General features: G+C 38.5%; 3 protein-coding genes and 1 pseudogene across 3 annotated transcripts; 3 read left to right on the forward strand and 1 right to left on the reverse strand.

The window, feature by feature from the left end:
* Positions 1–3,132: 3,132 nt before the first annotated feature.
* Positions 3,133–4,224, forward strand: LOC114740750 (NDR1/HIN1-like protein 1). Its single transcript, XM_028928960.1, has one exon. The coding sequence runs from the start codon at positions 3,270–3,272 to the stop codon at positions 3,894–3,896; it is 627 nt and encodes a 208-aa protein (XP_028784793.1). The 5' UTR covers positions 3,133–3,269; the 3' UTR covers positions 3,897–4,224.
* A 1,998-nt stretch (positions 4,225–6,222) lies between these two features.
* LOC114740863 (NDR1/HIN1-like protein 10) lies at positions 6,223–7,218 on the forward strand (annotated as a pseudogene).
* A 3,995-nt stretch (positions 7,219–11,213) lies between these two features.
* Positions 11,214–12,194, forward strand: LOC114740812 (NDR1/HIN1-like protein 3). Its single transcript, XM_028929054.1, is given in 2 exon segments — positions 11,214–11,318; positions 11,321–12,194. Coding segments are annotated over 2 exon segments (693 nt in total). The 5' UTR covers positions 11,214–11,254; the 3' UTR covers positions 11,950–12,194.
* Positions 12,195–18,603: 6,409 nt separating this feature from the next.
* On the reverse strand, positions 18,604–19,636 carry LOC114740870 (uncharacterized). The gene has a single exon (XM_028929117.1). It carries the CDS (start codon positions 19,565–19,567, stop codon positions 18,938–18,940), a length of 630 nt encoding a protein of 209 aa, XP_028784950.1. The 5' UTR covers positions 19,568–19,636; the 3' UTR covers positions 18,604–18,937.
* Positions 19,637–27,476: the final 7,840 nt, after the last annotated feature.

Below are 27,476 nucleotides of genomic sequence, written 5' to 3' on the forward strand. Positions count from 1 at the left end.
TCACATCACCAGTACCACCATTATATTTTGATCTCTCCTTCTAATCAATCTCTCTTTAGAGAGAAAAGCAATTCAAGAAAGCAGGGGACAGAAATGGGTGTCTTGATGTGGATGCGCAAAACAGCCTGCCATAATAAAAGTCGTAATCTGTATCCACCACCTGTGTTGGATGGAGATGACAACAGCAAAAGCAAATAATCTATAGATCATACAGATGAAATGAGTATGCTTCAGGCCTAAGTCATCAAATTATATTATTGGGTGCGCCTCCAGCGGTAACAAGGTTGCTTGTTCAGCATGACTGTGTAACTGATAAAATCATTAATTGGCGTGCATGTTTAGACGAAATATAGTAGGACTAATCTCGTGATCTTTTTCTGCTCTCGTGGTCCAATTCTTGTATTTTACCTCTTGTCATCGAAGGCTCATGCGCTTAATTGCTACCCGATGACACCGAGAAAAGCCAGAATCCTAATTTCAGCCTAAACCTCGAGAAGGAAAAAAGAATCTGAAAACCATGGGTGGCGTGGGGCCGGGTCTGGCTGTTGCTAGGGGACGTGACTAGTTAATGGATTAATTTAGACGTGATGACGCGCTTGTGGTTGTTGAATTGGAAGCGTTAATCCGAGGGAGTTGCAGGGGTAAATTAAATTAACTAGAAATCAACGACTGCGAATTTTTGGGGTGGGAACCAGGCCGCGTGGGGACACTTGAAGCCACGCTGCAGCCTTGAGAGTTTGAGGTGGAAACCATCACGTAAGTGCGAAGCTCGAGACAAGAACCTTCCTGAATGTCAGTGCAGCGGCACCTGCGCATGTTCTTTCTCTCCTCTATGACCCCCAGTCAACTGTGGCTCAGGAAAAAGCAATCCACCATAATTTAACACTTGCCACGTACTATTTTTCTTCAAGTAATTAAAGGCCATTATAATCGAGCTTTCTCCTTCAATTTGTCTCGTTTATATACAGGCAGGTTGAGATCCAAGTCATTGTCAGTTTGCCATCGTATCCTATTAAAAATAAGTGGCAGGGGAAAAGACAAGAAAAATATACATTCGACAGAAAGAACCTTGTTTGCCTCCTTTCATCTGTTCGGATCATCGAAATTGAAGTGGGGCTCCTTAGCACCAAAAAAATCTCGTACGTCGAAGCGAATTACTGGTGTCGGCCGACGATTATTGAATGTTATCAGAATGCCTTAAAGTAAAATTCTATGGGCAGGTGGCCGCCGATAATATTAAAAAGTATAGTTCACGGTAGATAGGCCTACCCACGAGGCCTTCATTTCTTTCTCTTCGTTGAATCCCACGTACTGAACCTCCCAACTTGTTACCAATATTCAGACTCATGCCCATCGATATCGTATTCATTAATTCACGACGCATAATTGACTTTATTTGATATTTTAAAGACCGAACTCTCACTTTTCTTAATAGTTCAAAGGTTGGGCAACTACGTGTTCCCAGAAGTGATGTGCATAGTTGACTAACAGGGGAGAGTAGGGATTGTTCGCACAGAATATATTACGAATGTTTTGAATGTACATATCCACTGCAGAGCCATTGCTTTCTAATTAGTTGGACTAAATAAGAAATTAATGGAGATATATGAGGATTAGGTGGCGCTTGCGTAGATAGATGTTGAGGTGGTAACGGATGAATTCAGAGGAGACGCAAGGGAGGGTGTTGGTGGGGGGTCAGCCCATGAAACCTTATATGTGTGCAATTAATTAAGAGGCTGATAAGGACGTAGGGTTCCAATGCGTAACCCACATGGTTTCATTATCTCAGTTTGTCGGTGCAATTAATCAATCGGGACTTGCATTGCGGTTTATAGCTTCTTCTCATTGCAAATAAGTTAAGAACGGGGTAGCTCAACTATTGAACAAACAATGGGAAATAAAATTAAAAAGAAAAAAAAGGCTTTAGAGATTAAAAAATAAGGCTGCTTAATTAAACCAGGAATTGAAATGCAAGGATTCGAAGTTGGTAGTTGGGTTGTTATTTTCTGAAGTTGGGCGTATGCATTTTTGGACTTTATTCTGTGGTCACTGTGTCGGCATCAGCTATTCTTCCGGGAAGCCCCCAGTGACATGAAGCTCGTCGGTGCAGTACAGAGGACGGCGGCGGAAGCTTCCCGCTCTCCTGCACACGCACTTGTGTATCACTCATAAGGTAATACTACGTGGGTCCGTCTCCTCACATTTTATCTTTAAAGCTCTTAATTCATTGCTTTTGCAATTTTGTCGCCTTGTAGTTACTTAGCGTCCATCAACTCAACAACAATTTTTAAGGCCTCCTTTTCTTGACTTGGCATCGCTCGCTGACCCGGGTTAAAGCAGGGCGCTTCCATTCAAATCATGCCTCCTCCGCTCCTCTTCTATTTTAGCATTATTTGACCCATCCCATCTCTTCTTGGTCTGCGCATAGTATACTCTTGGTAGGTGCTTCTATTCACTTCATTAGCTACCCACTTTAAATAAACACATATATACTAATAACTAATTAAGTGCACTATATCTCCACCCACATCAATGTATAACAACATTTTGAAGGACCAAGTAGCGTCACAGTCAAAATCAAAATTAATTACATGTAATTATGCAGTGAGCATCATCTTGAGTTTTGCACGATCGCTTCTGAAACAGACGGACGAACACAAAATGATGATCGCTATTTCTGTTTTGAAAAACAACAGTAGCCTTGTTCTTAAGTATACCTCAATTATTAATTTTTGCTGACATATGCGTGTCTCTATCTGTGTCTCGCGTTGAAATCATGCGCGCGTCCTGTCTGTATAGGATATGTTAACAACTCGACTGTCTGTTATATGTGATTACTGTAAAAAGAAAAAAAAAATACTAGGGATGGATAAGAGCAGTTTTGTGAATATAGAAACAGGGCGTCAAATACGAATTTTTTCACAAAAGCGAGTGTATTAATCATTAATGATAATAAAGTATGGACGGTTCGCATGATTAGTTCGCAGTAAGAACCGTGTGCTCACACTCTCGTACAATTCATATGAATATTATAATATTAAACTTATGTCCCGTTATATCTCATCATGTGCCCTGTCAATGCACGGATTGATTCCTTTATATAAACACCAAAAAACACTCAAATCCTTACACGACACCCCGCCCCCCTCCTTCCGTAGTGGATCTCCTAGCTGGTTCTCTGTCTCTCTGCATCCTTCACTGCTCTGTTCCTCACTTCCCCTGATAAACAACTCCTCCAGCTCCTTCGGCCACCGGGATACATACGATCGATGTCGGTGAAAGAGTGTGACCACCACAGCTGTCGCCGGAAAATATTCCGAAGAATCTTTGTGGGGATCCTTATTTTCCTGCTTATAGTTCTGCTGACAATTCTAATAATCTGGGCAGTCCTGAAGCCTTCCAAACCAACGTTCGTCCTCCAGGACGTCACCGTGTACGCCTTCAATGCCAGCGAGCCCAACTTCTTGACCACAAGTTTCCAAGTGACCCTCTTGTCCCGCAACCCCAACGGAAGGATCGGAGTCTACTACGATCGTCTCGACACCTACGTCGACTATCGCAACCAGGAGGTCACGTATCGCACGGCCATCCCTCCCTCGTATCAGGGACACAAAGAGGTCGACGTCTGGTCACCCTTCGTCTACGGAAACAACGTGCCCGTCGCTCCTTACAACTTCGTCGGACTGAGTCAGGACGAGTCCAACGGCAACGTTTTGGTGACCATCAAGATCGATGGACGGGTCAGATGGAAAGTCGGCGCTTTCATTTCCGGCCGGTACCATATCTACGTCAGGTGCCCCGCTTACATCAGCTGGAGATCACGGGGCTATGAGTCTGTCGGGGGCGGTAACGCCGTTAAGTATCAATTAGTCCAGAAATGCTCTGTCAGCGTCTGAACTCGGACAGTCACTACTCTCCTTCCCCATGTATTTACAATAACATCCTTTTATTTTCTTGTCCTATTTTTGCACACCCGTTATCTCCGCATACCCGTGTTGGATCTCTAATAACTAAGGTCGTTGAAAGGGTTAAAAGTTCGCAATGTGACGTTCTGGGGAGACACAGTACGGCATAATTACAATCCAGTGACGAACCGATTGTTGTAAAAACATTGAAAATGAATATAATGATTGGTTTGGATTGGCCAGTAAGACAAGCATCTGGTGTCACTCGTTCTTGTGCTGTTTAGATCGTCCCATTCGGTTAATAAGATTTTTTTAAGCATATGCGCCTTGTGTTTTTGTTGCAGAAATGAGAGTGATGGATAATATTGGGTGCACGATGTGAAGTAATTTTTATGAATAAAACGTGGTGGGAGGGGTGAAGTAGAGGCGTACATATATGCAGGGGCAAAGCAGGGGCGGCGACCCTTTATGTTAGGTAAAACCGTAAAATAGAATAGCAGGATCACTATAACTAACTCCATTGAGTTCGCCACTATAGAACTCAACAGTTACACTTACTTGATTCCGCCTGGACAGCTAAACTTAATTTTTTATTAATCATCTAAATAATTTTTAATTTTTTTAACTGATTTTTTATAAACATCTATCTAAATATTAATTATATTATATTAACTGATTTTTATTTTTATTTTAATTATAAAAATCAGTTTTGCTGAATACCAATCTAAAAATACTAGTGGCGATTCTTTTTCTAGCCTAGCTACCGAAGGAGAGTGTAATTATTAGTTCAGATTAATAATGGTGATAAAGGAAAGGGGATGAAGTTGGACTTTATCTTTGATGAACCGTCAAGTCAAAGATGCGATGAATGATGTTGCGACACGTGTGCTGATCAAGATGGGGTTGAAAAAAGAAGGGAAAGGCCACTTTATCTGCGGAAGACCCCCGTGTGGTCATATTTCCGCCTGAATGAGTAATGACCACACTCTCCCGTCCTTTAATTTAACGAACTCTGCCCCGTCGTTTTGCGCATTTCTCAATTAGCTGCCTGCCCACATTCACCCGTTTGTTTGTCCACCCACCCAATATGTAATCCAACGTAATAAACGTGATACCGTTGGCCAAAGGAAATACACACACACAAATGTAACATTATCCCATCTCTACTTATCCTACATGCACACAGTACAGTAACTAAAAGTACCTTTTCAAATGGCCTGCGTTCCCAACTTCACATGCCAAATCAGTGTTCTTCGATTGAGCCGCCTCCCCCGTCGAGCGAATCGCCTTTCAAATCGTTTGACGCTCCCACGCCCCCTTTATGCTATCACTGGGAATGGGACGGGTCATCCTAATAGAGCTAAAACCAATCCGCCATCCTACGTACTCCGATTTGTTCTGATCTCACTTAAATTGCATTTCCCCATGCACAACAGAGATAATAGCTGATTTCATGAGAAGATTAATACCAATTCAAAACTCATCACCATTTAAGTTCTTTCTTTTTTAAAGTACTGGAATTTTTTTAAAAAGTCTGATTTATTATTGGTATTTTTATGTGAACACTTAGCTGTCATTCTCTCTGGACGAAAATCCGGATATATATACACATACATATTTTTAATGTAATACTTTGCTGCGTCTAGTTTGAATTTGAATTATTACTCCTCCGGTCCTAAATATAAGACCCTTATACTAGTCTGTATAAGGGTCTTACATTTAGTTCGAAGGAGAGTATATTATATATTTCAATAAAAATGAGCGAGGATGCTACAAACCATAAAGTTCCGAGATAAAAACCAATGCGTTTACCACTTTAGCTTTTCTCCGTCTTGTCCTCACCGTCACCGCGAGCTAAAAAAGAAAAAAGAAAAGAACAGATAAATTTAGCCCAAAGAAAATAACGATACTGTGGGGAATGGGCTTACCCACTGTTTCGCAGGCCCCGTTGGAACGGATTGTCCCAATCGCAATAAGCCCAAGCACATACCTGGAAAAGATTAGCACACTCACTTTTTGAGAAAAACACTGGTCGTGCTCACCCTCGTGTGAAACTTCAAATCCCTCTCTGCATGAATATACGTCAGCGGGTTCCTTGAATTTTCTTGTATGCGTAATTGAATTGGACAAAGCATAATTGTATTTAATACGGCAGTCAATTTAAACCATTCTCCCGCCCCTCGATTCGGCCCCAGTCCCATTACGCGACCCGCAACCGCGTTAACTCGTCTGCTTTTGAATCTTCAACACATACTCCTTACTGCTCGTGTATATACACCCACCCAACCTCGTGTCCTCCTCCTCACAAACAAAGCCACCCCACATCCCATTACTTTCCACCTTCTTTGCGTATACCCCCATTCGCTTTTGTTATAACATGGCTGATAAGCAGCCCCATCTGAACGGCGCCTACTACGGTCCCTCCGTTCCTCCCCCACCAACCCCACCCCCGCTATCGTCGTGGCAGAAGCTGCTGCTGCTGCCTTTTGGTTTTCTTCTGGAAGCTCCTCCTCGCCCTCATCGTCATCGTCGGCCTCGCCATCCTCATCTTCTGGCTCATCGTCCAGCCACGCGCCTTCAAGTTCTACGTTTCCGACGCCAAGCTCACCCGATTCGACTACGCCGGCAATACCCTCCGTTATGACCTTGTCCTCAACTTCACCGCTCGTAACCCTAACAAAAAGCTCAGCGTTTACTACGACCGAGTCGAAGGCAGGGCATTCTACGAGGACCAGAGGTTCGCCGCCGTCGACGTTATCACCCACATGAACTCTTTCCGACAGTACAGTACACCAAGAGCTCCGACCCCATGAGCGCCCACTTCTCAGGGCAGCATTTGATGACGCTTGATTCCGATGACCTGGCTCAGTACAATGAAGAGAAGACAAACGGAGCTTTTAACATAGATGTGAAGCTGTACTTCAGAATAAGGTTCAGGCTGGGGGATGTCATATCCAGCGACTACCATCCCAAAGTGAAATGTGAACTCAAGGTCCCCCTCAGTTCTAACACCACTACTGCCGCTGGGTTTGAATCTACTAAATGCGACGTCGATTTCTAAGTTTTGCGTTCCCCTCCTGCACGCACCCTCATATCTTCTCCTTCACCTGTACCATTTTATTATATTAATCCTTTGGCGGTTTGGCCATATGTTCGTATGTACATGCATGATTATGTGGTATGTATACATTTTATTCTTTTACTTTTATTGTTTATTCAAAAGTAGGCTGCATTTTTATATGTTGCCTGGTCATTTTGGACTTGGCCACCAAATAATATAAGATGATATTGTTTGTTTGCTTTTTTGTTTAAATTTCGCTCCGTTTCGATGGATATAGTGATTTAACATACACACACAGACATAAACATACCATTTTTCGAGAAATAGAAGATGAAGGGGTGACAAAAACTTCTGCCGTTAAATGCATGCCTCATACCTGGGTTCGTGTGGATACCAAAAGTTTTTTTGCTTTGGATAAAATACACTTAATTTGGCTTTCAAAAATACTCTTTAGAAACGTCAAGAGTTTCAATATTATCAATTAAAATGAAACATTTTCAATAAAAAAAATCACACAATGATAATTGTTGTTAATTAATCTTGAAAATATTAACTTTGACACAATATATATTACGACTGTTTATGATGAAAAAAGTGTACTATAATACATGCGTACATTTTCCTCCTTGATAAATGGGGGCTAAAACAGCGATCCAATCTGCAAGGTTATGGAAATAGGAACGCGCACCTTTATGGTTCCATCTTTCATGCCATGGCCCGTTCGGTTGCCAGATTGAATCCGAAAGTGCCACATCGGAACTGACATTAAATATTTAATTTAATAACACCTATCCCATATATAACGGCCAGGACACAACCTGAATGTTAATTCCAGCGACTGCGACTTCAATTGGTCAACGCCTCCTCGGTCATGGTACTCTGGTAAGAATTTAGAATTAAGAACACGCCTCGACACCGGACAATTTTCTGTCAAATCAGTTTATAATCTCCTTTCTCACGCTGATACGGACACTGGTGTATCGTGGGATAAGATCTGGAAGGTGAGAGAGCCGCAAAGGTTTAGAGCTTTGATGTGGCTCGCCGTTCGAAAAAGCCTCTTAACTAATGCCACAGGACGCAGAAGAGGATTGAGTGATGACAACTGCTGTCTTATATGCAAACGAGAAATTGAAGATGCAATTCATGTGTTTCGTTTGATTGCTGTGAAATTAAGGAGTGTTTGTAGGCTAGAAGAGTATTTCTTAGAAGTATTTTTTTACAAATCAAGACAGACTCTTTCACATATTTATTTTATAGACCATATAAGTACTTCAAAAACTATGGTTTTATCCTTACCCAAACACTCCCTAGACATCTTTGGAGGAAGCTTGTCCTGCCTAATGCCTGGCGAAGATTTTGCTCTTTGGATTTTGATGAATGGCTTTGGTGGAATATCAATGCTAAAAATCTGAATGGCGAAGAGTGGAAAGCTTTGTTTGCGATGATCTGTTGGTGGCTGCGGAGGAGATGTCGGAACTTTTTCATATTTGAAGGCAAGCACGTGAATAATGAAGCCATTATGGCTAATGCTCGTGCAATGGTGGCAGATATTAGTGAGATTCAACGACATCTTATAGGTGTTCCTATACATGGCGCTTGTCTTCTCAAAGGTACTGATAAATGGCAACCACCAGATGAGGGATGGATTAAAGTAACTGTTGACGGTGCTTTCTCTTCGTTTCATCATACAAGTGCTTGTGGAGGAGTGCTCAGAAATTCCACTGGAGACTTTCTGGGAGGTTTCATTCACAGACTCAACGAAGGTGATGCTCTGACCACCGAAATATGGGCATATCTGCACGGACTTAAAATCGCTTGGGACGCTGGGTATCGCAGAATAATTTTAGAATCTAATGCAAAATGCCATAGAGCTAATTAATATGGAACCTGGTGAGAGTCATGCGGACTAGAATATTCTTAAAGAAGTTCAGGCTCTTACTGGTAGAGACTCGGAAGTAAGGATTGGGTATGTGAACCGAGAATGCAACATAGCTGCAGATCATCTGGCAAAGAAAGGACTTGATGCTATGAATGGTTTCCATATAATTGTCCACGCTTCTTCAGAGTTGTCAGTTTTATTACTCATCACATTGATAAGTATCCCATAAACTTATCATATCTGGACTATCTATATCTGATTTGAACAGTTCAAATTTAAAATTTTTAATTAATTATTTTTAAATAGAAAAAACTATTTTTAAGATATTATCTCTATTTTGAATTCTTCTATATATATTAAAATAATTATTTTAAATAAAAAATAAATCTGAACCATCCAGATAAAATATGGACGATCGAAATTTCATGATTTTAGAATGCTCATCCGAATTCGGATCACACCAGTGTTTTAGGCGATCATGTAGTATTTTGATGAGGTTTCCTTGTTATTTTAAAAAAAAAAAGAGAAGAACACCCCTTGACCGTGCTGAGACTAGTTTTGCCATTAATCGTATTGATTGCTCTGATAATGAAAAAAAATGCTCAATTGACAGACACGGTGATTTTTTTTTAAACCTGGTTTAAGTACATGGTTTAATTTTAAACAGAGAAGTCAGTATATTGTTAGTAAGTTGATTACATTAAACTTAATCTTAAAACTAAACACATTTGATTAAAAAAAATGTCAATATCGTTCGATAACAAATCAGATAAAAAAAAATAAAAATGGCCCCAACTATCAAAGCTCCCAAGTTCACCGCTGGATAAAGGTCGTCGCTTTTCAAGTTCTGGGTCAGTTTGGACAACACATCCTGAGTTGATGAAGTAAAACTTCAGCAACTGTCTCTTTCCGTAGAACCTAATAAATTACGAGGCCTCTTCAAACGTTTCCGGGTTCTAATTTCTAACCAATCACAGTTCAATTTTTAAGGAAAATCGCATTGAGGAAACCCCATGATCATACCTTTAGAGGGTGAAAAAGTTGGCTCTACTTGGCAATACAATAGTATGTATATATAACCTATCTTCTGACCACGTTTAATTCTTCCAATCTCCTCAGCTCAACATGCTTGTGCAATATATACCCCGTTTGGCAGAGCGTAGCGGTAGAAATTCCCTATAAACCCATTTTATGTAAGCTGAAATAAAATTTCTTTCATATACTTGCTTCATATTCTGTAAATCATTATTAAAAAGCTACTTATAAGCTGTTCCAAACGGATCCATATATTGCAACAGTGCAAGGCCTGACCCACCCTTTCTTTACAAGACAACTTTAAAAGAAAATTAAAAAAAGCTAAATTATACTCCTCCAGTCCTTAGTATAGGATCTAATTGTTGAGTTAATTTTGATCATAAATATAAGAACCTATTTCTCTTATTTATTAATTTTTTCTAAATTATCCATGTAAATCTCCCTCAATCATAATTAAATAGAAGAAGAAGAAGATAGAATATTAAGGAAGATGATTATGGTATTTTAGGAAAAACATGTCATATTTTTTTATAACTAACTAACTTACCTAACTTCCTTAATCTAATCAAAATTAATTAAATAGGTCTTATATTAAGGACTGAAGGAGTACATATTTATGTTTATATTTTTTTATTGCTAATTTTCTTTATCTCACAAAATACATGCTCTATCGGTGAATAATTAAAAATCAGTACAAAAAATACCAATCATTATCTGCACAAACTTCAAATGATTAGGTGACTTCTTTCCAAATTCAGAAGTGGAAAAAATTATCTATAAATACATTATTAAAGGTTTGTTTAATTGGGAAATTTCGTATGATTAAGGAAAACGTGTTAACCATAGCTGAAAAGAAGAAACTTGCAATCAGGGAATGGAAGAGTTGTGTTATAAAAAGAGGGCAGGAGCGTAGCGTCATGTGTTTGAATAATAAGGTGTGAACTGTGACCAAAAGATATTTAAAGGAATAAAGGGAGTTGTTGGCGACTTGGCTTGATGTGGCCCTGCCGAACCTGAAAATGTTGACAAATGCACGAGCAACCCAACCTTTGGAAGTTTCCATGAAGTTGCACTGCACACACTAAATTCAAAGATGCTATGCTTTTCTTATTTTTCCAGGGCAAGAATGTGAAGTCCCAGCTTCCCAGAAATTAAAACAACCGCGTTTCACCTTTTCCAATCACCCTCAGTCCCTCACGCGCCTCCCAGCCGTAATATCCTTGTTCTCACTGGTACCCGCACGCGCTTTTCCAAAGTCTCCACATCACCCCACATCCCTATATAACACGCACCCTAGCTCCACCTTCCTATATCTTCATTACTCCTTCTTCTGTTTCAATTTATTATTATATTCTTGGATCTCTATCCTCTCCAATGGCCGAGAAAAATCCCCAGTTGAACGGTGCCTACTACGGCCCCTCCATCCCACCACCCAAATCCTACACCGTCCTGGCCGCGGCGGCAGCGGCATCGGCTGTTGCTTTGACTGCTGTTGTGGGTGTATCTTCAGCCTCATCTTTAAACTCCTCTGCACCATCATCGTCATCGTCGGGATCGCCGTCCTTGTGTTCTGGCTCATCGTCCGCCCAAGCAAGGTCAAATTCCACGTCACCGATGCCTCCCTCACCGAGTTCAGTTACACCAACAACGGCACGCTCCACTACAATCTTGCTCTCAACATGACCATCCGCAACCCCAACAGAAGGCTTGGCATTTACTACGACAACATCGAAGCCAGAGCTCTGTACGAGGATGCCAGGTTCGCTTCCAACGACATCTCGCCTTTCTATATGGGCCACAAGACTACTCATTACTTGAGCACGGACTTCAAAGGTCAGCACTTGATTGCCCTGGGTGCCGATCAGATCTCAGAATATAATAAGGACAAGAGCTCCGGGGTCTACGATATCGATGTGAAGTTGTATCTCAAGATTCGGTTCAAGTTGGGCGTGTTCAAGACCGGCAAGTTCAAGCCCAAGATTAATTGTGACCTCAAGGTTCCCTTGACGGCCAACGGAACCTCGTCGTCCGCTACGTTCCAGGCCACCGAGTGCGATTTGGACTACTGATGGAGCGCCCCTTTACCCGGCTCTCCTCCGTGTTTGTCCATACGCGGTTCTAGACTACATTTGTTTTTGCTGTTATTATGGGTTCCTCATATTCGTTCATTTATTGGACATTGTTTCTGGTTATTGATTTCGTTGCCGTATTTCCATATCCATTTCATTTTATAGGAGTATTGTTATTTGATTGGACTCCGAGGATTTTGCTTTTTGTACGCTGTTGTTAATAAATAAAGCAATTATTTTGCTTAGTTCAGCTGGTAATAGTTTGCCCCTCCATATTTGATGAGGATGTAGGTTTAAAATTCAATAACAATGTGATTACTACGTAAAATTCAGTAATTAGTTTCCTTGCACGTCCCAAAATATTAATTATTATACTATATAATTAGAGTCAAGATGGAGGAATAAAAAAAATACTCCTATGGTCAAAGGTTTCTTTGGTTCTATTTTAAATCACTTCATTTATTATAGTGTAGATAGTTATCTTTTTTGAAAGTTGTATATATTAAATGTGGATAAAATTAAAAAATTATTATATTTTAATGGAGAGTTACTACGTTTAAGAATTTTTCTTAGTCTGTGTGAATATGCTATAAGTGCCTTATAAATAGGACCAGAAGAGTATAATTTAATTACTTTTAGAGATCGATAAATTACTTTCCCAGTCCTTAGAGTTTGTATGAGTTTTGAATCAGGTCCTTGAATTTTTTTCCTTTTTATGAGATCCTTAACTTTACTTACTCTGTTAGTTCCATTAGTCCCTCATCTTCAAAATCGTTAAATAGGCAATAACAGTGTGAATATTCCATTAAATTGATCTGAGGTGGCATCTTTTAAGGCTGATATGGAAAACAAATATGTTTATGTTTTTAAAAAAATGACACATTTGCAATTGGAATTAAAAAGATAACAATTATTAAAGAAATAACAAAAACAAAAAACAAAAGGAAACAAAGTAAGAACTTGAACGATCCAAAGAGCAAGCAAAGAAACTATCAGGTAAGAAGAAGAAGCTAATGCACGAATGAGAGAGACAAGGTTGAATAATATGGGGCGAGCAAACGTAGCCCAAAACTACAAAGGAGAAGGTGAAGACTCAAGGCACGGAGAAAGAACGACAAAACAAAGAGCAGTGAGAGGACGCAAGTGTCAACGTCGTGTAGAGAGACATGCCGACCTAGAAACTGTTCCTCCTGGCATCGACTCCGTAACCAGCTTCGAATTCAAAGATGTTTGAAGACAAAGCCATATTCACCAGGATTTTCATTCCCAAAATCATGAACCTGGATAAAAAATTATGGATTCTGTTTAGGATTTATATGACTAATGCTATCAGTTTCCTTTTTAGACGTGGCTAAATTTTCCACCTAGATTTTTGTCAGATTCCACTGTGTTAAAATTTTCCGACTAGATGCCATCTCAAATCGATTTAACGGAATATGTAACACTATTATTGCCTATTTAACAGTTTTAAAGATGAGGGACTAACGAAACTAACAGAGTAAAATTAAAGGACCCCATAAAAGAAAAAAAAATTCAAGGACCTGATTCAAAACTCATACAAACTATAAGGATTGGGAAATTATTTCCCTTTATTTTAATAGAGAGCGGCGTCAGAACAGTTGACTTGAGCAAAATAATGCGAACCAATAGTTCTCGGTCGGCATATGCTATCGTCATGCTCGTAGAGGACTCGTTTGGAATACTTTTCTAATTTTATTTATAAGATAAATTTTTTTATCTTATTTATAAGTTATTTTATTAAATTTTTAGTATAAATATACTATTTTATTTTTTATTTATTATAATATAAATAGTTTTTTTTGAAAGGTATATATATTAAATAGAAATAAAATTAGAAAGTTGTTATATTTTAAAAAAGTGTTAATACATTTTAAGATTTTTTTTAATCTGTGTGAAATATATTGAAAATATCCTATAAATAAGATTAGAAGAATAACTAATAAGTAGTTTTTTAATTATGATTTGCAAAATGTGAGATAAGTATGTGGAAAGAGTTTTGTCTCGGTTTATTTAAAATGTGCTTATAAGTGATTTTGAATGTCATCCCAAACAAGCCCTAATATGTGATTGTCATGAATATTTTCTAATAAGTACTACTCTGTCCTTTATTATAAGATTTTTTTTTAACTAAATTATGCAGTTTAAAAAAACAATCAAAATTAGTTAAAAGCAATTAATATGTAATAAACATAATTTTTTTCCTAAACATACCCTTATATATAAATGGGTAAATGTGATAGAGTGATATGATAGTAAGGTAAATGAAGAAAGAAAATATATTTAATGCATTAAATTAGGGGTACAATAAGTAATAATACATTAAATGTTCAGACAAACTCAGGGAGAATTTTATAAAAAGAGACAGACCCATTCAAAAAATTAGATCTTATAATAAGGGACGGATGGAATATTGTTATGATAGTTTTTAATTAGGAGCAAACTAGGAAAAAAGTCATCAATAATATTCCTGTTGGCCTCTTATTATAAGGATCAAAGTTTTTTTTTTTTTTTAAGATCATCCTTAGGGAGCATAACATTATAATTAACTAGTGATTTCTATCGGCAAAAACTCAAGGATTTGCGCTTAATATACGCTTTTGGGTCACACCATGAACTTCTGAGCTAAATCAGTTAATTAGTTTATCTGCCAGCCCCTCTGTTTGGCGCTGTACATAACATAAGATTAAAACGATATTATATAATTTGAAAAGTTCATTCTTTTGTTTAATGTATGAACATGCAAAAGCTAAGATTTAATTATGTAAATAGACGAGGATAATTTACTTTGTATACGAGGCTTATGCATAAGGCATATTCTAATCGTTTGTTGTGAATGGCACGCTATGACTTTTGATACAAGTGTGAATATAGAATAAAGACAGAGCATATAAAATTTTTACGCAATTCAACGCAAGCCGCACAGTTGTATAAATGTATGACTTTATAACCTATACCCATAAATTTAAGTTTCGAGGTCCTGTTTGGTACGCAAACAGCAGAGACGATAATTCCCCATGATATACAGCACTGTTTGCACCATCAACTTCTCATCTTGTTCATATATTCATAATCCGCGCCAGGAGAAAAAATGTCATAACATCCTCGTTGCCAAAATCCCCGAAGATCTTCACAGGGAAAGGGGGATGATGACATGACAACAAGCATCTTCAGTTATAATAATTAAGACTGTATCATGTCTCTAATATGGCAAAATGTTCGGGGCTGGAAAAATTGATTCTAATACGAGAAGAGGGGGTTCTCGGATTAAATTCTAACTTTGCAAGAATTAGAAGCTTTTGTGAGAGTTTCATTTCTCTCTGCTCAGAGTCATTGTTGAGTGCGTGAAAACGTTCTTCGGTGACCCTAACAGTTGCAGGGCGACGGTGTGCACTGTTGGTGTGAGTCGGAGAGATTTGGAGGAAGAGATTATGGTGGGGACGGGACATGCAAAATGAAAAACTATCGATGTCCCGGTGAAGACAAAAAGGCAATGTTCAATAACCAGGTTTATGAATCATCAAGTGCGACTATGATCCCTGTAAGACCATTTACATGATAATATTGTCTCTGATTCGGTAAAATTTTTCATTGATTCTGCTCAACGTGGTATATATGATAAATTTTTGTTGCGTTAATATAATTTTTAATCCCTCAAATTTCCTCTCATTTTAGTTTTGATCCCTTAAATTTCAAATCATAAGTTTTAGTTCTTTAAAAGACAAAATTATTTAATTTTTTATTAGATTATAAGAATTAATATTTTTAATGAAAAGAAACTTGAGGAACCAAAACTTATGATTTGAAGTTTGAGGGATCAAAACCAGAATAATAAAAGCAAATCTAAAAAACCAAAGTTTGTATTAACCCATTTTTTTTAAAGTAGAATCAATGATCTGGCATTAAAAAGAAAAGCGGATGGCTTGGGTTATAAGTGACTTGTTGATAGTGGAATAATTGTTGCTTTGAATAATGCTAACAATTCAATAGAATGGTGCTATGGCTAGAATAGGTGGCTGTTTGGAATTGGAACCAGTGGGCATTTGTGCCAAGCGCACTTGACTGTAGCATTTATTCTGGTTTAGTTTCATTCTCATCACAGAATATGCCCGACATTTCTACGGGTCAAGTTGCATTTCACAACCAGCTGGCGCAACTTAGCAGCATCTCGCATACTGCATATGAGATATTGGGAACTGCCTTATTGAGATATGACTCGTGAAAGATTTTCTTTTCTGGTTGCAAAAAAATTGGCTCCGTCATGAATCTTGAGTTTTTAGATTTTTTTTTTGTCTCATGCAGATGATAAATTAATTGTTTAGGAGTCAAAGAGGCATGCACGGGAGGATTAATCCCCAGAAGCTCAGGCAGTCAGAGAAGCTCTTGATCCTTGGAAACATCTTGATGCTGAAAAATCCAAATCAAACAGTTTTTCATGAAGATGTAGCCGCAAGAATGCAGGAGAAGAAAAACGAGAGCAGAAAAGCAAAGCATCTGCGGAGTAAACTAATAGCATCAGAACTAGCAATTATGTTATAACCATGGTACTGCACTGGCTAGTGCCTGGCTCGTTGATTGTGGGAAGCTTTTGGGTGAATCACATGCCTTCCAACCATTAAGTTTCTTCAAATTCACAGAAAAACGTTTCTCATCTTATAATTGTTTGAACTGTGGAAGGAACCCTTCAAGACCCCTAGAAATTCCTTCTTATCCACAATATTCCATCAGTCTCGAGAACTAAAATTCATTTAACGGGCCTAACATCCCCCTAGCTACATCTTATTCCTTTCAATTTAAAAGGAAAACTTCAACCAGGGCACTACTTGCAGAATTTTTAATACCGAGAAAAAATCAAGGCCAGTAATTTCATCGCGAAACAATCCAACCTCACTCTCTAGACCTATGCAATTTTCTGCGAACAAAATCCTATGCCATTTTGGCTGGTCTCACTAGGACGTGAGTTCGCCTTTGTTCTTAGTCTCAGACAGTCGGCACGCATTCGTTCTGGTTATCCGATAGATTTTCTTTTACTCAATGACATCTAGTCATTTCGTTTTTACTCATGTGTCCTAGAGAACCCGCGTCACGTACCCCAGGACCAAAAAACTCTTCAATAAAAATTTTATAAGCAATTGTTTATTAATTAATTCATTAAACTTTTATAAGGTGGAAAAGATGCAAAAAGAAGACGTGGTCTAAAGGGCAAAAGTAAATTCAACAGGAAAACGCTTGAGATTTTATTACTTTTTAATCTGTTTCTTGGGTAATTATAATTAATCTGATAGACAATATTTTGATTAAATAAGTGGTGGATTAGTCCATTGAAGAGAGCTTATTGACATTTATCACATAAACTAAATAAATATCTGATGTGTAACTTGAAATCTCATAAAAATAAATCATAATATATTAGATAATTATACATCATTAATCCAGGCAAAAAACATACACAGTTGCATTGAGTGAACACAAAAGGCAATAAGACTATGAGCGCAAACTAAAGTAAAATCTATAATGGTAATTAATATCGATTTGCAAACGTGATCCATAATATGCTCACTGCTGTGAAATTTTTTTTAACCCTCTATATAAGTCATTTAGAGACTGATTAATGATTATTTGTCAATTTTACCTTAATATTAAAATGTGACTTCTTATATTTTGTTCCTTATTGATAATCTCACTTAATATGGTAAAGTTGAAAAAAAAATTCAATTCAAAAAAGCTGCTTTTTTTGTGGTGCAAACCAAATTAAGACAGATTTAACGAATTAACTACTATTACTTGACTTTAATAAAGTAGTCAAATTAATTTATATTGTATACGGGATATATTTTCATCAATTAAGCAAATGACTGGATTTGATCTATAACTCTTTGAGGCAATCCTGGTTAGGATACATGGGGAAAATGTTATTCTATGTGGTCGGTATGAATATCCATTGTTCCCCACAGGATAATGTTGAACTTCAAAAATTTAGAATTTAAAGACATTTAGATTACCATTTTTCTTATTTAATCTGGTAATGGCTATAGTAGGGCAGGCGCCAGATGAAAAGGCGGGCAAGGCACGAGTGATTGTTGGTAAATAATAATAATTGGGTGTAATATGGTTATTTAAAAAGGCACGGACGATTAATAGGATTCGTAATTATAGGATTTAAGTATGCATTAATGGCGCAATGACGTATACGAAAAGAATTAAAACAATTTCAAATCATATCATATTAAAAACAATAAATCATATGCGCCTAACGCACAAACTAATCGTTCACCGCGTAACAAGGGAATCTAAAAGCTAATCACATGTGAGAAGTAAAAGAACAGGGATAAAAACCAGAGGAAGGGCATTATAAAAAAAAACCGGAGGAAGGGACAATTTTTTCATTACCAGGAAAACTGGGCCTAAGTAATGCTCTTTATTCGGCCTTGTACATGCATGGTGCCTTTCATTCATGAGAAGCCCGAGAGAAATGGGCCCCTCGCCATATTCCAACTATTTGGTTTAGTTTGTTAACAAAATGCAAAATTTCGTTTAGTTTTCAGTGGTTCTCACGCCCTCCTTAATTCTAGGGACAAAAAAAAAACTATTTTTTGAGATTCAGATTCATTACACGAATACGGAATCAAAGGAAAATATGGGGAAAGATGTGAAGAAATTTCAAAGGGATTCAGTGTACTATGCTTCACGGAAAAAGGAAAACACTAATTCTAGTTCTAGGTTCTAACTTCTAACAGGGCTTTACTCCAAAAAAAAAAAAAATCGAAAAGAGGCGAGTTGTCCAGTGCTGGCCTGAAGGGAAAAATAAATACATAACAAAAAGAAAACTTGTCCGGCAGAAGATGCTGTGATCGTCTTGTGAGATTAACCAGAGGGAACAAAATGGAAGCAAACGGCAAAGTTTTTGGGGCGACGGACCCGGCGGACTCTTTCACATCCATAACTTGCTGGTCGGTAACCTCCTAAGGATCTAACTTAAAACTCGATCCACCTGGGCATCTTCTTTCATAAAGCCTTGCTCGCTTTTTGAAAGAGGCTCTTGTTTTGCAGTCGGGGAGTGTATCATCAGGCATCCGTTACTATTTCCCGGCTCTCGAACCGGCGAAGATGACGGAGTAAAGTAAGGAGGTGAAGCGCAAGGCGTCGAAAACGGTGTCGTCTCTATGATCACTTCCACTTCTTCCACGCTTTCATCTCCGCCACCAGACTCAGCAGCAGCAGCGTAAAACACCCTTTTCGTCTTGAGGACGCTTTCCGCCGAGGAAAAGTTCTCGGAGTCCAGCCCCTCTCTGTCCTCCTCCTTGATGGTGAACAGAACCCTGGAGGGGCCGTGCAGACACTGCCACTTGATCACCTGTTCAGCTAGCTCCGGCGGAGAAGAAGACGAAGTGGTAGGGGATGTCCGTTGGGGTTCCACGCGGGACTTTCGTTTCCAACACAGGAGGTGGAGGAGTAGCTTGTGGGTTCCGGGGTCAGAGTGGGTGCACCGACGGAGCCTGTGACGGCGCCAGAGCACGTAGAGGATTTCAAGGAAGAGAGCGGCGAGAGCGAGAGCGATGATCACCGTAATTGCTGTGCCCAGCTTGTTTAGGCCGATCATGACGGACAGTCGGAGCACCCGGTTTCGTCGTCGCTTTTGGCTCCGTAGTCTGTACTTGTTTTAGCTTTCGTTGGGGCTCAAAGTCTTGGTCGTTTGTAGAAAATCGAAAGTGAGCAACGGGTTACCCGAGGAAAAGGTAGAAGGTCATATTATTGAAAATAAACAAGGAATAAGAAAAGGGCAAAGTGGGAGAGGGAGATGGATTAGGGGGAGATGGGGAGAGAAGGTGAGCGGTAAAAGGGTAGTGACAGGTGGATGGACAACGATGGGTTTGAGGTCTCGGGAAATGCAGGGGGAGTTATAATGGCAATGTGGCCTTTAGGAGCTGAGTGGGCTTACGAAAAGGGAAACAGTTGGGACGAAGGCGTAGAGATATGAGCGCATAAAAAGATGATTAATGATGATAATCCGTTGGCGTCATAAATGGAACAGTTACTCATTAACGATGATGTGAGGTCAACACCCGACACCTGTACAGCTGTACTAGGTCTCCCCGTGGGGCCTCTCCCGTTCCAAAATTTAAACCTCGGCCATTCTTAAATTCCAATTCCCTTATTTCAAAACAAATAAATGTATCAAGTTCATGGGAATTTCAAAATGACCATCAGCGCCCTCAACCGGGATGTGCGGGTTCACCCACAAATGACGTGTGCGTGTTTTTTCAATTAATGAGAAGATGGTGGCATTTTTTAGCCTTATTCCTTAAAGCGAGTGGTGGGGAATTGCTGTATTGGATGTGGAGGGTGTACTTGCCCAGCAAAATTACCCATGATCATGGCCCTTTTGGTGATTAAATTTTTTAAAAAAAAAAAGGAAAGGAAAATGACCAGAGTCTCCCCACTCCGCAGTCTCTATTTTGTTTCATCACGAACAAGGCAATAGCATGCCTCCCACAGGTGCCTTTGATGCACAGTTAATTATGTGTTACCGTAAGCATGAACTGATTGGGGGCCGAGCCTTTCATCCATCGGATAATAATATGGCTTGCAACAGCAGTCTCTCAAAGTCACGGGCCTGAAATAACCCGACCCGTGTGCCATCAGGTGATCATTATGTAGTCGATGCTTCCCTCTTTCAAATACGGATTACGGGGTTTCAGAGCTGCTTGAAGTCAGCGTACATAAAATTTAGACCTTTCGAACATAACAAAAAATATCTGGTTTTTATTATCGAGCTAGATTGGTTCTCGGGTAAACTATGAGTTGCCTCGCTTACAAATAATCAATATAATACGACTTCAATTATATTGAGCGGCGATCTCAGCAATTATTTTTATTTTTTTTTAGTGAAGCGATCTCAGCAATTATTGAGTGTACCTTTTATCATCATGCGGGTTGAGTTTATGCCCCATGCATGTTATTGCCGCCAATTTTCAGATTAACGTATTGGGGCTTCGTCGTGTGAGAAAATATTACTGCAATTTTTATTGTGACTGTTATATATATCGACTCATTCCATTATATTCAAGTCAAATCAAAATAAGGATCCATGTATCTCTTCGTGAGTAATAAATTGTACCCTTTCTTCCGCTGGATCAGATAATTGCGTATTTTGGATCTTTTTTTTTTTTTTCCCTGCGGGTACTGGGATTGGATTTGATGGAAGGTTTTGATAAAGAAATATAGACAATGAAGTCTTAATTGAACGATTATGAAAACTCCCAAGGGTTAGCGTCAGGCCATTATATAACGAAGCGTGATTGTATTTAACAAATTAAAGTTGGAATGATGAATAATCCTCTTCTCTGAGATTGACGTGTGCTTAATTATATTATGCTACCTCCAGTCCTTAATATAGGAGCTTGTTTGATTTTTATTTTGGTTCTAAATATAAGATCTCAATCTACTTTATTTTTTATATTTATTTATTTATTTTAAAATAGTTTTTGTGTTAGTTTTAGCCAATACATCTGATCAGTAAGAATATTTTAGAAAATACAACGCTTATTTATTATAAATAACTGATTTAATTAATTTTCTAAATCTACTCAAATTAGTCACCTAGCTCTTACTCCTCTTGTTCTTAATATAAGACCCAATTGTTGAGTTGGTTTTGATCCTAAATATAAGACCCATTTCTCATATTTATTAATTTTCTCTAAATTACCCCTATAGATACTTCCTCAACCATAATTAAGTAAAAGAGGAAGAGGAGGTATTAAAAAAGATGATCATGGTATTTTAGGAAAAATGTGTCACATTTTTTATAATTAACTAACTTACCTAACTTCCTTAATCTAATCAAATTAGTTAAATGGGTCTTATATTAAGGATCGGAGGAGTATATTAGGAAAGGAGATAGTAAGAAGAAACTAATCCACAGTGATGCAATGATGAGGACGAGGACATTTGTGCTGCCATATCCTCTAAAATGATATACAGAGGCGAGGAGAGTAGTGCTAAAAGAGGGAATGAGTGGGAGGTTGCACATACAAGGGGAACAGTTGAGCAAAATAGAAAGTGGTTGTTAGTAAGAGGATAAGATATTCATTAATGATTAGTTCACACATACTCAGGCTTTAATTTTACGTGCCAAATCATGCCTTCCCCGAAATAGTGTTCACGTCCAAGAAACACACAGTACGTACAATGGCAGCATTCTATCCATTTTCTTCTTCGTCCTTCTCTTTTCTTTTTCAGGAAAAAGAAAGACGTGTGGTTCGAAAGGGAGGAATCCCTAATATTGAGGGGAGGCATGGGCATGGGATGGTCAAAATAAGTGGAGAGAAGGGACGTGTGTGAAGAAATGGTGAGGATCATAATGAGGGAGGGCTGAGCATGCCAATGCACAACATGATTAGTGTTATGCGCAACGCCACGCGCCCGTCCTCCCATTATCAAACATCTTCTTTTGGGTTCTCTCTGCAAGCAAAATTCAGCAGAGAACCCCAAATTAATCATACCTTCGCAGAAGAAGGGGGAGGGTGCACAGCCACAACATCAATAAAAGGTCACATAATACCAACACAACAACACCACATAACCTCCCCTTTAAAACTCCCTTGTAAGATTTCGCCCCTGATTGATTTTTTTAGCATTTTTTCCGGTAAATGCAGGGCTGGGCTTCAAAGCCCAAACGCGGCTCCCTCCATACCCGGTCGGTACTGGATACCCAGTTCATATTCCTTCACGCCCTCAGATCTCTTTTCAATATCTAGGTCTGTGTATAATCCTCATAGCATTTAATTTGGGCTTCTGGCCTCCTCTTTACCCAAAAAGCTTTGCTTCTCTGTACAACGTTCTTAGCCCAATACCAGCAGGCCTCAACAAATCCAATAACACGGGTCTGAAAAGTCGACTTCCGTTTAACCATTTACATCAATGCTTTAAGCTTGATAATTATGAAAGCCTGAATTAACCAACAGGGATTGGTCCAAGTGGTAGGCGGCTTGGTACCGTTTAAGTGAGGTCTCAAGTTCGAGTATCAACGTATGCAGAAATCCCCATTGGGAGACTCACCCACCATAGCCAGGTGCGCGACGCGGGTCGGACCCAGATGTAGTCGAAACAAAGCTCCGATAAACTGGGTGGGCAATAAAAAAAAAAAGAAGAAGCCTGAATTAAAATAGGACATCCGCACATTTAATCCGATCCACGTAAATATTAATTAATTAGAGTTGGTCATGTGTATGATCTTCGCATACAACCCTTGAAGACTTGCATTGTTCACAACTTCACATGACTGGCAATGAAATTTCTTTTACTTTTCATGTTCCTTATTAATCATCTAAAATAAAAATAAAATAGTGGAATTACTGTCGATTGTACGAGAGGGAACTTGAAATGAAATAAAATATATATATTTAGGAGCAATCAATAAGTATCTTTCAAATAAAAAATATTAGTCCAGTCCTAAATATAATATCGAAATATAATTACACTACAAACCAGATTAATTCACGAGATTACAAGCCTGGATGGGACGCGTTTAAGACGGGAGAAGTATCGCTCTCTGGTTTTGAAAGGATAGAAGTATAAATCAAATATGGAAAACGAATGGAAAGTGCTCTGAGAAAACGACCCAACGCTCTTGAAAAAGCAGCGTCATTCATCTTGGAAACCTAAAAATCGTAGAGATTCTTTGATTTTCGGATTGGCGTGATCAGCTACCCCCACGTAATTCCCTTTTGATCGCCTCTTCTCCATCACACGACACCAAAAATCAACACGCCACACACACACACATGGTGGTGGAAACTGGAAATGGCGGTGTGGTGGTGCCTCCCTCCCAGGCTTCTCAATTCCTGTTAAGTCAAGCCTGAAACAACATGCAGCACATGAAACTGCCTTGGATCCCTGGACCTCTCATCACTTTCAAATTAATGATCATTTCCTCAAAAGCATCCCAAAAGACGACAAAGACTAAGAATATGACGCTCCCGTGACTGGGAATACATCCATATCTATAGATTGCAAGGCACTTTTGGATCTGGGGGATTTCCCTTACTTTCATGCACAAGTCGCCAACAAAGAGAAAGATAAAACAGGAAAATAGAGCATGGAAATGAGCTCTGGACAGTGACCTTAACCAAAACAACCATATGTCCAGCCCCCCCTTTTCTTAAAGTCTGAGAAAGCCTTAACTGTGTGTGGAAACTTTGTCTTCATCTTCATACGTTGTTGTCTTTATTCTTGGTGTGCCAATACGCCCTTTTCTTTTCTTTTGGTGGGTCTCTCGAGCTATCACACTCTATTTACTGGCTCTCCCTTTCGTTTATCTGTAAGACGACTTCGCATTCGATGCATTCCAGCTAGTCTGTCCTCTCTTTTGCGCGGGGTGTCAAAAAAATATTCTCAGATAGATGCTTGCAGGACTTTCGCTGCAAGGAAATTTCAAACTTAACCTGATACATTGAACGTTGTGTTCGTCTTTTCAAAACTTCAGTTACGTAGGCAAGAGCGGTGGGCCAAGAACTAAATCCATATAATGTATTTCACATGCACATACGAAAATTAAGCACACTCGTTTAATTGATACCAGTTTCAAAATGAGCCATAATAACGAGCAACTAATAATATACTTGCCAATATACTTTAACTAGTCTTCCCCCATTCTTGAATTCCCTCTCTGCTTTCCTCAAAAAATCAAATATAAAATTACGCTAGCTTATGCATCTTGTTTTGTTTTTGACAACATTTTTTGATGAGTTGAAGTTCCACCTATATATTTAATTAATATAATACTGGCCTTTTTTTAATCTAAGTTAATTGAAGTCCCATAATTATATATATAGCCATTGATTTAAGTAATGACGTACGAATCCGAATGCATATGGAACTTTGTGAGAGGTTCTTATGCATTGTGATGACGTGTTCATCATTTATGCGATCAGGAATAGATTTTAAGCCCCCTCTCTGGGCTCTGGGGTCACTCATTTCAATTATGCAAGATATACGGTGCGTTGTGACCCGAAATTTGTAGAAGGAGTTTGTTGTTTCTCTAGTGAAGTCCAATCAGTCCTAATCAACCTGCTACGTACCACTTGTTAAAGTTAAATATATGTCACCCAGTTCAAAAGGAAATATTTTGTGAGAAACTTTATGGGAAAGGAGTATTAATGAGGAGATCCGCAACAAGAGTCGCTATATACTATAATTTGATCCAGGCTATATGCGGATCGGACTTCGGAGGCCTTATGCGATAGGAGAACACCACGACAGATATCAGAGAAGATTTCAAGTTTTCTTGGGATCATCAAAGATGCAAGAGGGTTATAGAGTGTTCTCGGATTTTACTAAAGCACTGTATAGCATATCTAACCTTTGAAACAAAGCTAAAATTCGACCTTCAACATATTACCTCATGTTCTAATAAGAAAATAAGTTTAGTTATTTGTAATAAATAAGTGTTGTATTTCTTAAAATATCCTTGCTAATCAAGTGTATTAGCTAGAACTAATATTATCAAAAAGACTACTTTGAAAAAAAAAGAGCATAAACATAAGAGACAAAGTAGATTGGAGTCTTATATTTAAAATAAAAAAAAAACCAAAAGAGGTCTTATATTAAAGACAAGGGTAGTATATCACATGAGCTCGTAATTATGAGATTAGGAGGCTTTATATAATTATGCAAGTAGAGTAGCAAATTATTGTGGACTAATTGGCTTACGAAAAGAGCCCATAACACGAGTTTCTATGAGATGACAGCAGAAGAGCCTCCTCCTCGCTATCAAAGATCTAGTGTGGCTCGATTTGATCAGAGACATATTAGCCCGTAGAGGTTAATCTTTTAAGTTTTAACCTTCTTCTTTCCAGGGATTTACCTTTCTCCGTATTTAAAAAAGAAAAAACAAAGAAAAGGTTTCCAAAGCAAAGTAGGGCAACGTGATTCTTAAAGTTACGTAGAAAATAAAAGAAAAGAAACAAAGAAGGGATAAGACTGGAGGTGATTGGCCTCTACAAAAGGAGAGGGTCCTTTATTCACATAATGAGTGCATTTATTTTGATTATTAATTTTTAAAAAGTACACAAGGCTTATGATTCAAGTTTAGTCCATCAGCTAGGGCCCTTGGTGACGCGTACATCCTCCTTCCGATAATTAATGGATTCAGTAATTGTCCTTATGCATTCGCCAATGGCTCTATCAAAGGACCCCATTAATTAGGATCCCAATCCCTTTTCATTTATCTCATCTCACCTTCCACGAGGGGAACACCAGAAACTTGCCCCAATGCACGGGCACATTTTTATCTTCTTTGTCTTATATCACATTCACAAGAAATGGAAATTAATAATTTTCACACCAGTAATCATAAGCCACGACATGCAGATGCATGCATATTTTAATTCAAAACATCCCCCCTCTAAACATGGCCCTCCCTGACTAGAAAAAAGAGGCTTTCTTTTTTATTTTCTTTCCTTTAAAGTCTCAAGTGTACGTGGTTTTTGTGCCGAATTCTAAAGTAAAAATATTTTAGACGTGAATGATTTTTTTTTTTGGCCTGAATAGACGTGGATGATTGGACAAGTGTGAAATGAATTTTGTGGTTGGGTTGATGAGGTAATTAAATAGTAATTATCGATGTGTTGGCAAGAGATGAACATCGAAAACACGAACTACTTTTGACGCGTTGGAAAGAAAGGCTGCGGAGGCAAGAGATTGGGCCTAGGCCCAATAGCTTTTATAACAGCGAGATGGTCCCGGCTATTACGTGCAGCAGATTTGGATCCGACTATACCTCACGTGCGCCTTGGCATTGCATGCCATGCCCATCATCATTGCGCCTCTTATTCTTCAAAATCCACGATTCCTCTCCCTCTTTTACGATCTCAACCTTTTTAATTTTTATCAGCTCGTTTTCCTTCTCAAATTTTCGTTTGAAAAAGAGGGGTCCCGTAATAAATAAAACAAAAGAGGGGGTCAAATACAAATTTGAATTCCATCGACTGATCTTTTGCCTGGTGTGTAAACATGGTTAATCGACCACTGCGAATGGATATGACATTCTAACTTTGTGAGCTTTATCAAACTTTTCCTTTTAATTTCACATCTCATATCTTGATATAATATTGTTTCTTTCTGCGATCTATATATCTTTTTGTGGTAGTTGGCTTTCTTTAAAAAAAAAACAAAAACAAAAACAAAAAAGTGGTGACGTGTTTTGGCGTCGAGCATCACGCATGTCGGCAGCAAAATGTTTAAACAGAGAGACACATTTTCTTTCTCATGTATGAAAAGACCATATATATATCTGTATTAAAAAGAAAAGGAAAAGAAAAGAAAAAAGTAAAAGGTGATCACAAGGAAATAAAGAACGATCTATTTCAAATTTTACAGCTATATAGATCTCCTTGGAGGGGAAATTCTCTTTCAGAAAGGTCTGTAAATGATTTTTTTTCTTTTTTTTAAGAAGACCACCTGCCTGCAATTTCCCCAATTTCTCGTTCAAATAGATTCTGTGATCATAA

This window comes from Neltuma alba, unplaced genomic scaffold (assembly GCF_004799145.2).
Source record: "Neltuma alba isolate B1F8T4 unplaced genomic scaffold, ASM479914v2 tig00003187_pilon, whole genome shotgun sequence".
NCBI lineage: Eukaryota > Viridiplantae > Streptophyta > Magnoliopsida > Fabales > Fabaceae > Neltuma > Neltuma alba.

What these genes read in the sequence shown, in the direction of transcription:
- LOC114740750 (XM_028928960.1), top strand. Translation starts at nt 3,270, where the DNA reads ATGTCGGTGAAAGAGTGTGACCACCACAGCTGTCGCCGGAAAATATTC.
- LOC114740870 (XM_028929117.1), bottom strand. Translation starts at nt 19,567, where the DNA reads ATGATCGGCCTAAACAAGCTGGGCACAGCAATTACGGTGATCATCGCT.